Consider the following 15,454-nt stretch of genomic DNA (forward strand, 5'->3'; position numbering starts at 1 on the left):
TGAAATAATATTTGAAGTATATTAGGTTAAATAAAATGTATTATTGCTTTCATCCGGATTTTTACCTTTCTGATGTCACTACGAGAAAATTTTAAATGGCACCTCTGGCTTTCATGTAAGGACTTGCTATTTCTTTAGACCAATGCTGAGGGAGAGCGGTGGCCGTGTCCATGCACGGCTTGTCAGAGTGTAAATTGGCACAACCACTTTGGAAAACCATTTGCCATTACCTGACAACGTTGAACAGTCCATGACCCAGCCCTTCTCCTACGGGTATATATCCTAGAGAAACTCGTGCATATATGCACCAGAAGCGATATACAAAAGGGTTCATGGTGGCATTGTTCATAATAGTTAAAACTACAATGACTGCAAATGGCCACTGTCCAAAGGAAGGGTACAATGCATGGTACAGTCACACGACGGAACATTATACACTAGTGAAAAAGGAAGCGAGAACAGCTATACACAGCAGCAAGAATGAATCTTAGGAACTCAATCTTAAGCAAAAACAGCGAATTACAGAAAGATACATAACATGTACCATTTTTATAAATTTCACAAAGAAATAACAACTAAACGCATGGTTAGAAAATGAGACAGCATGGGAAAGGGGGTGGCATCGGAGAGGCAGGTCCAGGGCGCTTCCAAAGACCTGGGTGGGCGCCATTGCTTCATGAATTCATGGGGTGAGCTCATGTTCTCATTTCCAAGAAAGAAAAGACTTAGAGTTGCGTGCTAGTTTTCAGAACCAAAGGATCACTGTGACCTAAGTGAGAGCAATTTCGCTGAAATGATGAAGCCAGTTATAGGGAGTCGAGGAACGAGTTATCAGGAAGTGAAGGCTGGGTTTTCAGGAAGGCTGGCTGTGAAAGTGAGCCGTGCTGGGTGGCAGACGTAGGGACAGACAGGTACCAGGGAGAGCTTACTGTTTAAAGAGAAAAGCACCTTGCCCGGATAAACACTGGGGAGAGGGCTTCTGCTTCTGGTCAGCTAGAGTGTTCATGGTCAGCCTTCTTGCAATCACAACTAGAATACCTGTACAAAACATTTTTTTTTTTTTTGTCCTTTGTCTTTTTTTAGGGCTGCACCTGCGGCAGATGGAGGTTCCCAGGCTAGGGGTCGAATCGGAGCTGTTATCACGGGCCTAGGCCAGAGCCACAGCAACGCCAGATCCGAGCCACATCTGCGACCTGCCCCACAGCTCATGGCAATGCCAGATCCTTAACCCACTGAGCGAGGCCAGGGATCGAACCCGCAACCTCATGGTTCCTAGTCGGATTCGTTAACCACTGAGCCACAACAGAAGCTCCCAAAATATATTTTTGAAAATCGATCTGAAGGACTCACTGAGCTCTCAAAGGAGTGAGGGGCTGCAAGGTGAGTAGCTATGGAAAAGGGAAGCCCCAAAGAGATGAGTCCAGCCGTGGGGTCACGCTTCCCCATGTGGCATCTGCCAACTCTGAAAGCAGCTCTCAGGAGGCCGAGAAGCCGAGCAATGTTTGGAAGCCCTAACAGACCAGAGGGACAGAACACAGAGTCAAAGCCAGAGGCGTCCAAAGCAGAAGAGGCTTGGTACACCCCACGCTTCCCAAAAGGACAGCAAAGGGCTTCGTTCCAGGAGTGAGTGTGAAATGGATTAAAACGGTCCTCGCAGCCCGTGTAATCATCTCAATCTCTGTGCAGACTGGGATGAAAAGCAGTTCCTGGCACTCCAACATAGCCGCCTACAAAAAGCAAAAGGAAGGCCTTTCTGAGCAAACATAACATCATCCAATGCCTCGAATTAGCTCTACTCTGTTTCCTAAATGATGCCCGGCCTGTAATTAAAAAAAAAAAAAAAAAAAAAAAAAAAAAAAAGCAAATGAGACAACAAGAGATGCCTCAAAGGAAACACTTGATAACATGATAACAAAAATAGAAGGTTACCAAATCATGGCATTATCAAACAATCTTCTAAGTAAATGGCATCGATATGTTTACATAGTTAAGAAGCAAGTTTTGGAGTTCCTGTCGTGGCGCAGTGGTTAACGAATCCGACTAGGAACCATGAGGTTGCAGGTTCAGTCCCTGGCCTTGCTCAATGGGTTAAGGATCTGTCGTTGCCGTGAGCTGTGGTGTAGGTCGCAGGCACGGCTTGGATCCTGCTTTGCTGTGGCTCTGGCGTAGGCCAGTGGCTACAGCTCCGATTCGACCCCTAGCCTGGGAACCTCCATATGCTACAGAAGCGGCCCTAGAAATGGCAAAAAGACAAAAAAAAAAAAAAAAAAAGAAGCAAGTTTTGAGACTTTCAGCAGAGGTGGAAGCTGTAAGAGAGAACCAAATGGTGATTCTGGAACTGAACAATGCAATAATTAATATTTAGAACTGGGAAGTCACACTTCACAGCAGAGAGACAGACCCAAAGTGATTACAAAAGGAACAGGCTAAAAGAAAAAACTTCAGACTAAGAACAAAGAGAAGCGAAAGATTTTTTTAAATACAGAAATATTGTCAGAGCCACTGGGGCACAGTGATAAGGTCTAATACCTGTGCAGTTTGTGATAATGTGAAGGGAAGGAGAAAAAGTCAGAAATGATATTAGAAGACAAATAAGAATCCTGCAACACTAACAATGCCACTCGGGCACAGCTGCAAAAAGCGAGAACCACGTAGAGTTTCCCAGGAGCTCAGTGGGTTAAGGACCCAGCACTGTCCCTGCATTGGCTTGGGTCACTGCTGTGGTGTGGGTTCAATTCCTGGCCCAGGAACTTCCACATGTCACAGGTGCAGCCAAAAAAAAAAGAAGAAGAAGCAAGAGCCATAATAGCTGGCATACCAGACCTATGCACATCGTAACTGAATTTCTGAAAACACAATATAAAATCTTAAAGGTCAGCTAGACAAGCAAAACATAGTCACATAAAAGGAGCAAAAAATTTAAAAAATTTTTTTAATTTAAGAAAAAGGAGCAAAAAACAGTACTGACAGCTGTCTTTTCATCAGAAACAATGAAAGCCACAAGACAATAGAAATGATTCTATTCCTGTAAAATCCTGAAAGAAGAAGCTGCCGACATAGAATTTGATACCCAGAAACATAATCATTCACAAATACAGTTTAAATAAAGACATTTCCAGACAAACAGAAAGTGAGATTTGTCACCAGAAGGCATACACTAAAGGGAAGGCTAAAGAAAATATTTTAGACGGAATGAAAAGAAGTTCAGTGGAAACTTCTAAGTAAGGAAGACATAAAGGGCAGACTCTATGAGAAAATACAATCAATGACCTAAGATTCTATTTCAAAAATCCAGAAACAGTAAGTTACCCCACAAAGCACACAGGAGAAAAATAAAATGAGATCCTACATCAGTGCCTCACTAGCCCAAAAATAAAAGTTAACGAAATCAAGGCTATTTTTAAATTTGTAAAACTGATACACCCAAGCAAGACCAATCAAAAAAACAGAGGAAACACAAATTCCCAGAAGCAGAATTGAAAAAGAAGATCTCACTAGAGATCCTACAGTGACCACAACACCAATCCACTGAAAGAGAGAAATAAAAATCTGTTGGGCTGGAACCCACAGCCCTACAAGGCTCCGTGCTTGTCCAGCTTCAGGCCCAAAGAGAGAGTAAGCGACAGATATAAATGGTTTAATGGACTGGGGAGCTTTCACATCTAAAGCAAGTCCTAGAGGGGGATGGGGGTGGGGGAAGGGGAGACTGCCAGTTATTGGAGAAATTACATCAGGTTGGCTCATTCATGACCAAGGAAACCACTGCCCCTCTGATAACCCGTCACTAGCTGGGGCCTGGGACAAGGTCATGGGGACGTCAACCATGTGCATGGGGTGTCCAGCAGGGGATGGACAGAGAGCAAGAGCGCAGCCATCTTGAACGGCTGGACCATACACAGCCCTACACAAACGCTTAGAGAGAATTCTAAGAAATGGTACGCCTCCAAAATCTTTTAATGAGGTCAGCGTAACCTTGACTCAAAGACCTAATAAAGATACGAAAAGTATGCTCTTTCTTGCTCTTCTCCGGAGGAGCTTGTGAAGGAGTCTTACTGTTTTTATTACTATTATTTCAAACATTTGGGGCAATTCACCTATGAAGACATCTGGGCTAGACTGCCCTTCACATGAAAGTTTTTATTACAGATTCAGTTCTTTGGTAGATGTAGAATTACCCTAATATCTAAATTCTCCTTGTATGATTTTTGGTAAGTTGTGTTTTTCAAAGTAGTTATTTTACCTAAGTTTCCAAGGCCCTGACATTTGTTCATAACATCCACTTGTGAAAAATTCATAAGCAAGATACTAGCAAATCAAATATAATACATCCAATCATGAAAGTGGGGTTATGCCAAGAATGAAAGGTTGATTTAGTATTTTAGAATATTCTAAAAATGTCATTCTTCACCTCGTCAGAGAAGAGAAAAACCATATATTATCTCAATAGACGGAGAAAAATCATTGACTTAAATTCAACCTTCGTTGATAATAAAAACTCCCAGAAAATTAGCATAGGAGACTAGTATGAGAAGGCTGTCTATAATAACAATACAGCTACCATAGTGATTAATTGTAAAAGAGTGCATGCTTTTTTCTTGAGGGAGGGCTAGTTTTGGTCAGGGTGCCAACCAGGATAGGCTGTGTTATGCTGCAGTCACAAACAGCCCCAAATCAGTGACTTTAAACAAGTTTCTCACTGATGCCATGTCCCAGCTCAGCTTGGCGGGTAGCAGGTGGCATCCAGGCCACACTGTAGTCACTCTGGGAACCAGGGGAGAGTCCCACATCCCAAACACTGCAGCTGCGCAGAGCTAGAGAAACAGGAAGCCACATCTGGTTCTTAAATACTTTCTCTAAGATGTGACACACATCGCCTCTGCTGGCACTGGCCAAGGCATGTCGCATGGTCCCACATGACCTCGAGGGGCCAGGGAAGGATGATTTTCTTGTCTGCATGGAAATAAACAGGGACAGGATATGGGGGAACAGTGGTTACGTCCCACATTGAGCGGATGGGACATTTACACATCTGACTTCACAGATGGAGAACTTCCGGGAGATGAACCAGAGGCCCAAATCCCCAGGGACTGAGGACACCCCAGGGAGGCCATAAAAACCAAGGGCTGAAAGGAGTTCAAGTCCAGGATCAGTAACAACGTCAGTCTCCAATTTTCCTTGACGGGCTCTGGCTAAGAGAATGACCTCAGGCTAGTAAGCCTGACTTTCCTCTTCCTGGGCAGTGCTGGTGTGCCATGCTCCCCTGGTCCCCTGAACTGTGCCCTCCTGCTGGTGGCTGCAGGAGCAAATCCCTTCAGGGTGTCGGGCCCACACTGCTCTTTGCAGAAGACTTTCCCTGTCTCTGTTTGCAGTTGCTCAGAGCCCAGATTTGAGATAACGGAGTCTGGCTAAGAATATTTTGTTCCTTCCAGTTCTCTCAGGAAAATGCTGCAGCTCAGTGCCAGCTTGTGCCCTATGACCCTCCTAAAGCACCGATGGTTTTTCCTCTCAAGGCACTTAGACCCCTCCCTCAAGACTCAACAAAGCCCTGTGGCCATCCTAACACCGTATCCACTCCAGCGCACATTGAGAGCCGGGTCCCCTCTCGCCACCCTTCTGATGTCCCATAAAACTGCAATTCCGTCCTACCCAGAAAGCAGCAGAGGAGAGCTCTGCCTTCTCTCTCAAATCGTGACATACAAGAGTCTGAAATCCATTGATGATCACGCATTGCCATTTTTTGGAAATTTCTTGGGGGTTCTCTTCAGCGGGGACTCACAGCCCCCAGAGCCCACTTTTCAGACTTCAGTTGTCTGCCAAGGTAAGTCTCTAAATCAAAATTAAGGGTCAAGGGAGTTCCCTTTGTGGCTCCATGGTTAATGAACCCAACTAGCATCCATGAGGACACATGTTCGATCCCTGTGGGTTAAGCATCCGGCATTACTGTGGCTGTGGTGTAGGCCAGCAGCTGCAGTTCCGAGTCGACCCCTAGCCTAGGAACCTCCATATGCCATGGGCATGGTCCTAAAAAGACAAAAGAAAAAAAAAAAAAAAAAAAAAAGGACAAGAACAGAAAGGCCATTCATTGTGGACCCAAATCCAAGTCAGTTCTTGAAACTGGCTTGACCAGTAATACGTCTTGAAAGTTCTGCATGTGTTCCTCCGTAGCTTCTGAGCCCCGAGGAATGTAAGGGACTGACCCCCCCAATTAAGTGATTCATTTTATCTCTCATTCAACCAAGAGCTGCTATAGGCCTTCACTGGCCCTGTTCTAGGCCTTGCAGACACAAAGGCGAAAATGGAAGAATTGCTGATCCTTGGGAAGTCGCAGCCTAGGGCTGAAGTGGACATAGAACCAAACAAACAATTAAAGATGATAAGCCAAAGTTTCTCATATTATGTTTCCAGGAACACAAAATAAGGCTGGAGCAGGAGTTCCCATCATGGCTTAGCGGTAACAAACCCAACTGGTATCCATGAGGATGCGGGTTCGATCCCTGGCCCTGCTCAGTGGGTTAAGGATCCAGCATTGCCATGGCTGTGGTGTAGGCTGGGAGCTGCAGCTCCGATTCAACCCTAGCCTGGGAGCTTCCATATGCTTCGGGTGCGACCCTACAGAGACCAAAAAGAAAAAAAGTAAAAGCCTCCAACAGACACTTCTGTTTTTTACCTGCCTGCCCCAGTGTTCACTTCCCTTCCTCTGCTGATGCTCTGGTGTTCCTGGAGAATATTCTTCACGTAGCTTCTTAGTCCAAATGCTTCAAGGGAAGCCAAGTCCACCCCCTGAATCCAAGGATGGGCACAACCCAGGCTGGTCACTGCCCTTGGTTGAAGAATGGCCCAAGATTTCATCAGAACCCATCAGAACAAACCCTGAGCGGCTTTCTGCAATGACAGTAAAATAGAGGCTCCCTTTCCCACACTCAGAGCTGTGAGGCTGCGAGCCTGGGGGCAGGAAGGGCCCCGTGAGACGGGAGCCTGCTCGGAGCCACACAGGGGAGAGACGCCAAGGAGGAAGATTCCTGATGAGATTATTATTATTCAGGACCCTGGTTCCAACCGCAGCTGATGAGACCTACACCTGCCTTTATCCATTCATTCATTCACCACCAAACATTTCTTGGGCATCTATTATGTTGCAGGTGTTCGTTTAGGCCTTGGGATCACAGCCGTGGAGAAATCACACCACATCCCTACTTTAAGGAGCTGGTGGCTCTTTAGGAAATGACAAATGCAGGAAAAATTGATGCCCATTTTAGCAGCATCCCTCTGGCTGCTGCATGGAAGGGAGAGGGGCCCAGTAAGGAGACCAGTGAAGGAAGTTATTGTAAAAACCTAAGCAAGGCGGCTGCCCCCGGCTTGGGCCACAAGGGAGGTGGTGAAGGTGCTGCGACGTGGCCAGAGCCAATGAACTCCTTTCAAAAGAGCTCATGTTGCTTCTCCATCACGTGCAGCTGAAGGAGGCTGACAGGCCAATACTTCAAAGGCTTTTCTTTGGTTACTTCATGAACCACCAAGAAGAACGCAAGCCGCCGGTTCAGCTATAGTGCGATTCTTTCTCACCCCTTGAAAGAGCCCTGTTAGACCTACTGTGTATCATGCTCATACAAACAGCTGTGAGCACATGCAAACAATAAAACGACATCACAAAAACCACGGTGACCAGCAGCGTTCACGAAGCACATGCCGACCTCAGAAACTTTGTAACAGTGTGCCTTGGAGTTCCCCTTGTGGCTCAGCAGAAACTAGACCAACTAGTATCCATGAAGACTCAGGTTCGATCCTTAACCCCTATTCAGTGGGTGAAGGATCCCACGTGGCAGTGGCTGTGGCCCAGGCCAACACCTGCAGCTCTGATTCAACCCCTAGCCTGGGAGCTTCTATGTGCCGCAGGTATGGCCCTAAAAAAGCAAAAAAAAAAAAAAAAGTGTGCCTTAGACTCAACGAAATACAACAGTGTGTGTACATATTTATGACTTTATACAGATGACTTTATCAAAGATGACACATGGTTTATCTTTATGAAATCCGCACCTATTTTCCATGAGGTTTGAAAGGTATAAGTGCATAGCCTACAATTCATTTCTACTGAACCATCTCAGATTGATTTATGGCCATTTTCTGAATCCCCCACGTGCAAGACAGACCAAAATGAATTTTCAAAGGAGGAGTAGATCTTAAAACCTAAGGCTTCCCTCCCAAACGCCTGCGTTGGACACAAACACGCCTGATACACATGTGGACACAGCCCATAAACCCAAGGCCTCGCCCAGCATCCCTTTAAGGGTCCATCTCCGTATCTGTTCTACCCATGAGAGCAAACCTCGTTCCAAGCAACCCTCCGCTTTCCCAGAATATTTTTGGTTTCTAACTTTTGCAAACGCCACAACTGGTACGAATACGGAAAGCAATGCAGAACGTGCGGGAGCTTGCCCGACGTTCTAAAAAGTTGAGACAAAGCTGGATGTCAATCCTGCGACATTCCAGATTTCAGCCACTCTGCGAATCACGACGACAAGGACACCCCGGATTTAAAAACCTGTCTCTAAGGGAAGCCTGAGTGTAACTTTGGGAAGTGATTTTTTTTTTTTATTGCCTTTGTTATCTGAATGCCTGGAGGAAGACACCTTTTGTTGTATATTTATTTCAACCAAGAAGATGCCTTCGTGGTCTAGGTTGCACATGAAGTTACCTGGCCCAATAATAATACAGAAATACCACGTCTTTTTTTAACACTTTTTTAAAAATGTCCCTTTAACGCACGACAGTCTAAACTGAGAACACCCAGAGCTGGTTCTAAGGTTGTGAAATCCATACCCTCCAGTGCGGGTGCAGGCCACAAAGTGATAAAATACTGATAACAAACCCTTTGGAAATAATTTAGGAGCATGTTTCTGGAATCCTAAAAAGTATTCGATCTTTCTGATCCAATAATCACACGCCATGGTCCTCATTTTAAGGCATTCACTTAAAAGACAAGAAATGCTTTATGCATAAATTTTTCAAGCAACTTTGCTTATAAAGATGAAACACGGAAAACAGCCTCCATGTCTAACGGCAAGAAGACATTTAAGTCAATTAGGATGGTTCCACCTCCATCCCATTAAAATATTAATTTTGAAGACAGGATAGCTACATAAATGAGTTCCAATATGAGGCTCAAAGCAGCAATCATTGTATTTGTGGCAAGCATACACTTACATAAAAATGTCTAGACAGAGATAAGGACAGGAAGAGGAATAAAAAAAACAACTGAAAAACGATTTTGACACCAATTCGGAATGGGAGATGATTTTGCTTTCATTCCCAGAACTTATATTATGATGCGACGGCTCAACAAATGTTTTTTGAAGATGATGGCTCATGATTGCACAGCTCAGGTGCTTTCAGGATGTCCTATGACAATCTTCCTACAGAGGCTCCAATAAAGAGACCTCCATCGGCGCCTGATCTGTGTGCCAGCCCCATCCGGCGTGGTCCTGCACATCTGGGAGAGGGCAATGTTCCCAGAGGCCCAGAGGCGGCCCAGGGAACAGTGTTAGGTACCAGACTCTGGAGGTAAACAGGCCTGGGGCTGAGCCCCGGCTCATCCACACACAGGCCCCGGACCCAGGCAGTTTGCCTGGGGTCCTCTGTAAACTCTCTGGTAAAACGCAGATGCTGAGACCCCCCCCCTCGACCCCCCGCTGAGTTGCCATAATGATTCCCTGTCAAGTGTGAAAAGGAGTCCACACATGCATCTGTAAATTACAGGTGTGGTTAATCTTATCCGGATGCAAATTACACTTCTGCCGTCAGAATGGAGATGGTTACGGTACAAGTACACAAGAGCAAATTTTCAGCTCTCGCTGGGCTTTAACTTACTCACAAACCGGATCTGTGCTGCTCTGGTATGTGTCTGCCTCTTCAGCCACGCAACAGCTCTAGTTCGGGGGAGCGTGTTCAGGCACAAGATCATGTCTCACACACACACACACACCCACACACACACACACACACACACACACACCCCGCTTAAAATCCTTCTCTGAGTACAGATGTCCATAAGGTCAATTCCAACCACACAGTCCCTGGGCCCTTTACGGCCAGCCCAGCACCCAGAGTTCACCTCCTGCAGCTTCTAGCCTCCCCCTCCCCCCTCCAGGAGAACCAAGACCTCCACCATCTCCCCAACGAGCCATGCTGACTCCTTACCACCTGCCTTTGTACATTCTGTTCCCTCTCTCTGAAACACCCTTCCTCTCTTTCCTCGGGACCCAACCTCCCCTTCCTGGGACCTCTTCGCATTTCTTACACTTCGTCCAAGAGGAAGTCTTTCCTGGCCCCTCCTCCCTGCTCCAAGGTTAGGGCCCCTCCTCTAGGGTCCCCCAGTCCCCTGAGTTCTCTGCAGGGTCCTGGCTGTTTATCTGCTCTGTGAGCTCCCTGAGGCTTAGAATGTGGCCTTCACCGTCTCCACACTCCTGCTGCCCAGCACAGGGGTGGGTGCAGAAAAGATGGTTGGTAAATGCCTATGGAATAAATGAATCAACCGGCAGCAAACAGCAGTGTTTCACCGGCACAAGTATTGAGAAATACGCTGGCAAAATCAAACAAGTTAATGTGTCACTGAGCTGGAAGCCGGCAAAATGAGGAGCGTTCTAACCTTGTATTTCAACCTGCCCCAAAACAGGAGCTTGACCTTGAGCCTGACCACTTTTGGAATGAGGAACAACAGCAGGCAAATCCAAAGGCCGGCTATGCAGGTACAACTATTTCGCCAATAAATACGTGACAGCATCTTTTCTGGGATGAAGAATAGAGATAGTTGTCCACATAAAGGAGGCAAATTTTAAGAAAACTAGGAGTTCCCGCCGTGGCTCAGTGGAAATGAATCTGACTAGCATCCACGAGGACGCAGGTTCAATCCCTGGCCTCACTCAGTGGGCGAAGGAGCCAGTGTCGCCGTGAGCTGTGGTGTAGGTCACAGATGCAGCTCAGATCTGGCGTGCCTGTGGCTCTGGTGTAGGCCGGCAGCTGCAGCTCCAATTTGACCTCTAGCCTGGGAACCTCCATATGCTGCAGGTACAGCCCTAAAAAGATTTTAAAAAAAAGAAAAAGAAAAAAAGAAAGTTACCGAAAGCAAGACCTTTGACCTGGGCTGGTACCACCAACTTCTAAAACTGTGGGTGATGGATAAGCCTGCGCTTTCTCCCAGGAAAGGAGCCCATGGCTTTCATCAAAGGATTCTGTTATGGGCTGAACTGTTACCGCTCCAAACTTCAGATGTTGAAATTCCAACCTCCGACACAACTATATCTGGAGATGGGGCTTTAAGGAGATAATTAATGTTCGGTGAGGTCACAAGGTTGGGCCCTAATCCTATGGGACTGGCGTTCTTTTTTTTTTTTTTTTTTGTCTTTTTTGTCTTTTAAGGGTCACACCCGCAGCATATGGAGGCTCCCAGGCTAAGGGTCGAATCAGAGCTGTAGCTACCGATCTACACCACAGCCACAGCAACGTGGAATCTGAGCTGAATCTGTGACCTACACCACAGCTCACAGCAATGCCAATCCTTAGCCCCCTGAGCAAGGCCAGGGATCGAACCCACAACCTCATGGTTCCTAATCAGATTCGTTTCCACTGTGGACTGGCGTTCCTATAAGAAGAGGAAGGGAGTTCCACCCGTGGCTCAGCCGTCACGAACCCAATTAGCATCTGTGAGGACGCAGGTTTGATCCCTGGCCTCATTCAGTGGGTTAAGGATCCGGTGTTGCCGTGAGCTGTGGTGTAGGTCAAAGATATGGCTCAGATCCTGCGTTGCTGTGGCTGTGGTGTAGGCCGGCAGCTGCAGGTCTGATTGAACCCTGGCCTGGGAACTTCCAGTTGCCACAGGTGTGGCCCTAAAAAGACTGAAAAGCAAAGAAGAAGAAAAGGAAGAACCACCAGAGATGCCCAACTCCTTGAGCACATGGGAAAAGGCCCCGTGAGGACCCAAGCAGAAAGGCTGTGTCTGCAAGCCAAGAAGAGAGAATGCATCAGAAAGGGGGAAAAAAAAAAAAAAAAAAAAAAAAACGAACAACAAAAAAACCTGACGGCATCTTGATCTTGGACTTCCAGCCTCCAAAACAGTGAGAAAAGAAGTTTCTGTCGTGTAAGCCACCACCACCCCCAACAAATTCTGTTGTTTATGGTATCTTCAAAGTCTGCAAATTCTGCATCTGTAGTATCTTGTTACAGCAGCCTGAGAGTCCCTTCCCCAAAATAGACAGGAAACCTTTGCCTTGTTGAAAATAGAAAGTTTCCGGCCCAAGTCATCCTCTCCATCTGTGGATGAGTGTAGCTTCTTGTAGGGTCTGAGCAATGCTCCAAAAGGGACGAGCTGGAGTTCCTGTCCTGGCTCGGTGGAGACGAATCTGACTGGCATCCATGAGGACGCAGGTTCGATCCCTGGCCTCACTCAGTGGGTTAAGGATCCCCTGTTGCCGTGGCTGTGGTGTAGCTCCAGCTCCAATGCGATTTAACCCCTAGCCTGGGAACCTCCATATGCTTCAGGTGCGGCCCAGGAAGAAAAAAATAAAAAAGGAAGAAGCCTGACCCATATCCACCCAAAGCAGGGGTGTCCCAGAGCAGGGCACACACTTAAACAGTGATTTCAGGATCAAGATGGCTTTGACTTCCATAGAGCAGTTGGGGGTCACTGTGAACTTGGCTGGGGAAGACTTCGGCTACATGGAGTCCAAATGCTTCCTGGGAAACACAAGAGCCTCCACCACCCACCTGTCTACCTGTGGTCCACTCCTGGCTTTCCACCTGCCTGCGCTCCGGGCTGAACACAAATGATCCTTGATGATTCAGGGCCACAGACCAGGAAGTCCTTCAAGAAAGGGCCAAAGGGGCCTGACTCACTTCCTTACCCTGACTGCATTCAGGTATTCTTTTGAGAGGAACCGCCGCACTACCACTCACAGCCTGGGTAGATCTAGAGACTACGACCTTGCCCACTAAGCTGCCACACCTGGGCACGAGAAGCACGGCCTCCGGGGGGCAGGCTCCCCAGCCCCAAAGCTAGCTCTGAGCAGTGCACAGCCCTTTCTTCAACTGCAAGATGCAACAGCAAAGGCACCCATCTCATAAGGCTGCTGTGGGCCGTGAGTGGACACATTAAAAAGCCCCAGAACAGTGCCTGGTACATGGGATACGCGCAGTAGTCCTAGCTTTTATTGGGGCATCGTGGATACTGGAGGACACCAGCACAATGGGAAACCGAGCTTTTTAGAGGCAAAGAGTTAACAGATAACCAACACTCTGTGCAGCGCTATGTCCTGATTATGTTTACAAGGCACTTTTCCCAAGGGTTACCAACAGTTAGGCTGCAAACAACCTCTAAGGTCGTGGGCGTTATCCTAAATCTCATCCCCTCCGTGAAGAAACCAAGGTTTCAGAGAGGCTAAGACAGTTCCCCACGGACGCACAGCGCTGGAAAGGGGGTTCTGCTGGTCCAAATACCGAGCTCTCCCCACCTGCGCCGCCAGGAACCCTGGTTCTGGAGTTGAGATGAGGTTGGACCGCCTACATCACTCTTCCACCCGGGAGGTTGCCAAGAGCGGGACGCCTTCCGCCCAGCCACGGAGTTGAACCAAGAAAAGTTTCCTTAGGCTGTCCCGGGCGAAGGAGGGGGGCAGCAGGGAACCCGCCCGAGCGCAAGCCCAAGTGCGTAGTACACACACACACACACACACACACACACACACACACACACACCGGACGCCGCCTTCAGCCTCGGGCTCTAAAGGAGACCTGGGCTTCCCCCGAGTCCGAACCACATCCAGACTCGCCTCCGAAATCAGCTCAACCCTCCGGATCCCCGAAGCGAAGCCTCGGGTTCACGCTCCTCTCGAAAGCCGCTTGCCCGCCCGCGCTCCGCACCATCCCGGCCCCAAAGGGGCATCGCCCACCCACCGAGGGGTTGCTGCCTCGGCAGAAGCCCCGCGCCCGGCACCCGCCAAGGGGGCTGGGAGGAGGGGTGCCCGGCCGATGCCCGCGGGGGCGGCGCGGGGTGGGCGCCCCTCGCCCGCTTACCTTCCTCATTCTCGTCAAACACCGGGGGCTTGTGGGAGTGGTTCCCGCCCATATTCCGCCGCGGCGGCTGCCGCTGCTACCGCACCTACATGCCCGGCCGCCGGGATGCCGGGCGCGGGGTGCGGGGTGCGGGGTGCAGGGTGCGGGATGCGAGGCTAGCGCCCAGCCCAGGCTGCAGCCGCGCGCCGAGCCGGCGGGGCCGAGCGCCACGCAGGGGCGGGAACGGCGCCCGCCGCGCCCCCTCCTCCCGAGCGGCGCCCTCCCGCCGTGCCCGCCGCGCCCCGGCCACGCTCGGCGGTCCGCTGCGCCCCGCGCCCGCCCCGGAACCCGGGAGCTCCCGGCACCGGGGCCACCGAGCCGCGCTCCTTGCAAGAGACCGGAGGCGGCGGCGCGGGAGGAGGAGGTGGAGGAGGAGGAGGAGGAGGAACTGGAGGAGAAGGAGGGGAAGGAGGGGAAGCAGGGAAGGGGCGGGGGCTGCGCAGAAGGGCGCGCGGGCGGGCGCAGCCCGGGGGCGGCCTGGAGGAGGGGGCGCGGCCGGCACGGCGGCCGAGCGCAGCCCTAAGGGTCCCGGGAAAGAGAGGGCGCCGGTCGCCGCCTGCCAGCCGCACCCGCCAGAGCTGAGTGCAGGGTCAGCCTGTAGGGGTCGGGGCGCTTCCTCCAGGCAGGAAGCGAATCGTGAGCACCTACTGTGTGCCCGGCCTCAGCTGAGCGCTTTGTAAGCACAAGCCCTTGTCATCTCTCAACAACTCAACGGTTACAAAATTCGTTGTCGCCCATTGAAGAGTCGGGTAGACTGAGGTTCGGGGGAAGGGAGCCATTCGGTCAGGGGTTAGTCGGTGCTGGAGGCGACGCACTGGTCTTATTTGCCCACTCAGGCTGAGCCCTGGGCAGTGGTGTGTCTGCCGGTTCTGCAACGGACGCAGTTCCTCTTAACGTTCTTCGAAAGGTTTTATGAGTGAAAGTAGAGTCTGGACCATCTTGGACCCAATCTAACCCTTTCATTCTACAGGGGAAACTGAGTCCTCCAAGGGGCATGGTTTGCCCCAGACCATTCTCTCTAGGAGTGGCCGCGCGGGGCCTCGGGGTTCCCCTGAAATGGAACTAAGGGCGGTTCTGGGACCCTGACCACAGGAGCCGGGGGGCCCGGACCCGGAACGGGGATACCAAGGGTGGGAAGTGACAGGTGTTCCCCGAGGCCCCTGGGTCGAGCGCGGACTCTTGAGCAGGGCACCCGCAGGTGCACGCCTGCCCGCCCCGCGCGCCTGGCTGCCCGGAATCTGGCCACATCCTGCCATCTGCTGGGCGCCTTAAGCTACCGTCTGTGCTTCGGTAGAAAGTGGTGGTTCTTTTAATGTCTCCAACCGGTCTCCCCTACCCCCAAGCTGTCTCTCAGTCTCTG

The 15,454-nt window shown here is 49.6% G+C and overlaps 1 protein-coding gene across 1 annotated transcript in view; it reads right to left on the reverse strand.

Annotated features, from left to right (window-relative positions):
• The window catches only part of STK32B (serine/threonine kinase 32B), a 361,511-nt gene extending 347,270 nt beyond the window's left edge, over window positions 1-14,241 (reverse strand). The window contains exon 1 of the mRNA XM_021100993.1: window positions 14,056-14,241. Coding sequence (XP_020956652.1) covers window positions 14,056-14,107 — 52 coding nt within the window. The 5' untranslated portion in view covers window positions 14,108-14,241. The remainder of the gene's footprint in view (window positions 1-14,055) is intronic.

Source organism: Sus scrofa, chromosome 8, assembly GCF_000003025.6.
Source record: "Sus scrofa isolate TJ Tabasco breed Duroc chromosome 8, Sscrofa11.1, whole genome shotgun sequence".
Lineage (NCBI taxonomy): Eukaryota > Metazoa > Chordata > Mammalia > Artiodactyla > Suidae > Sus > Sus scrofa.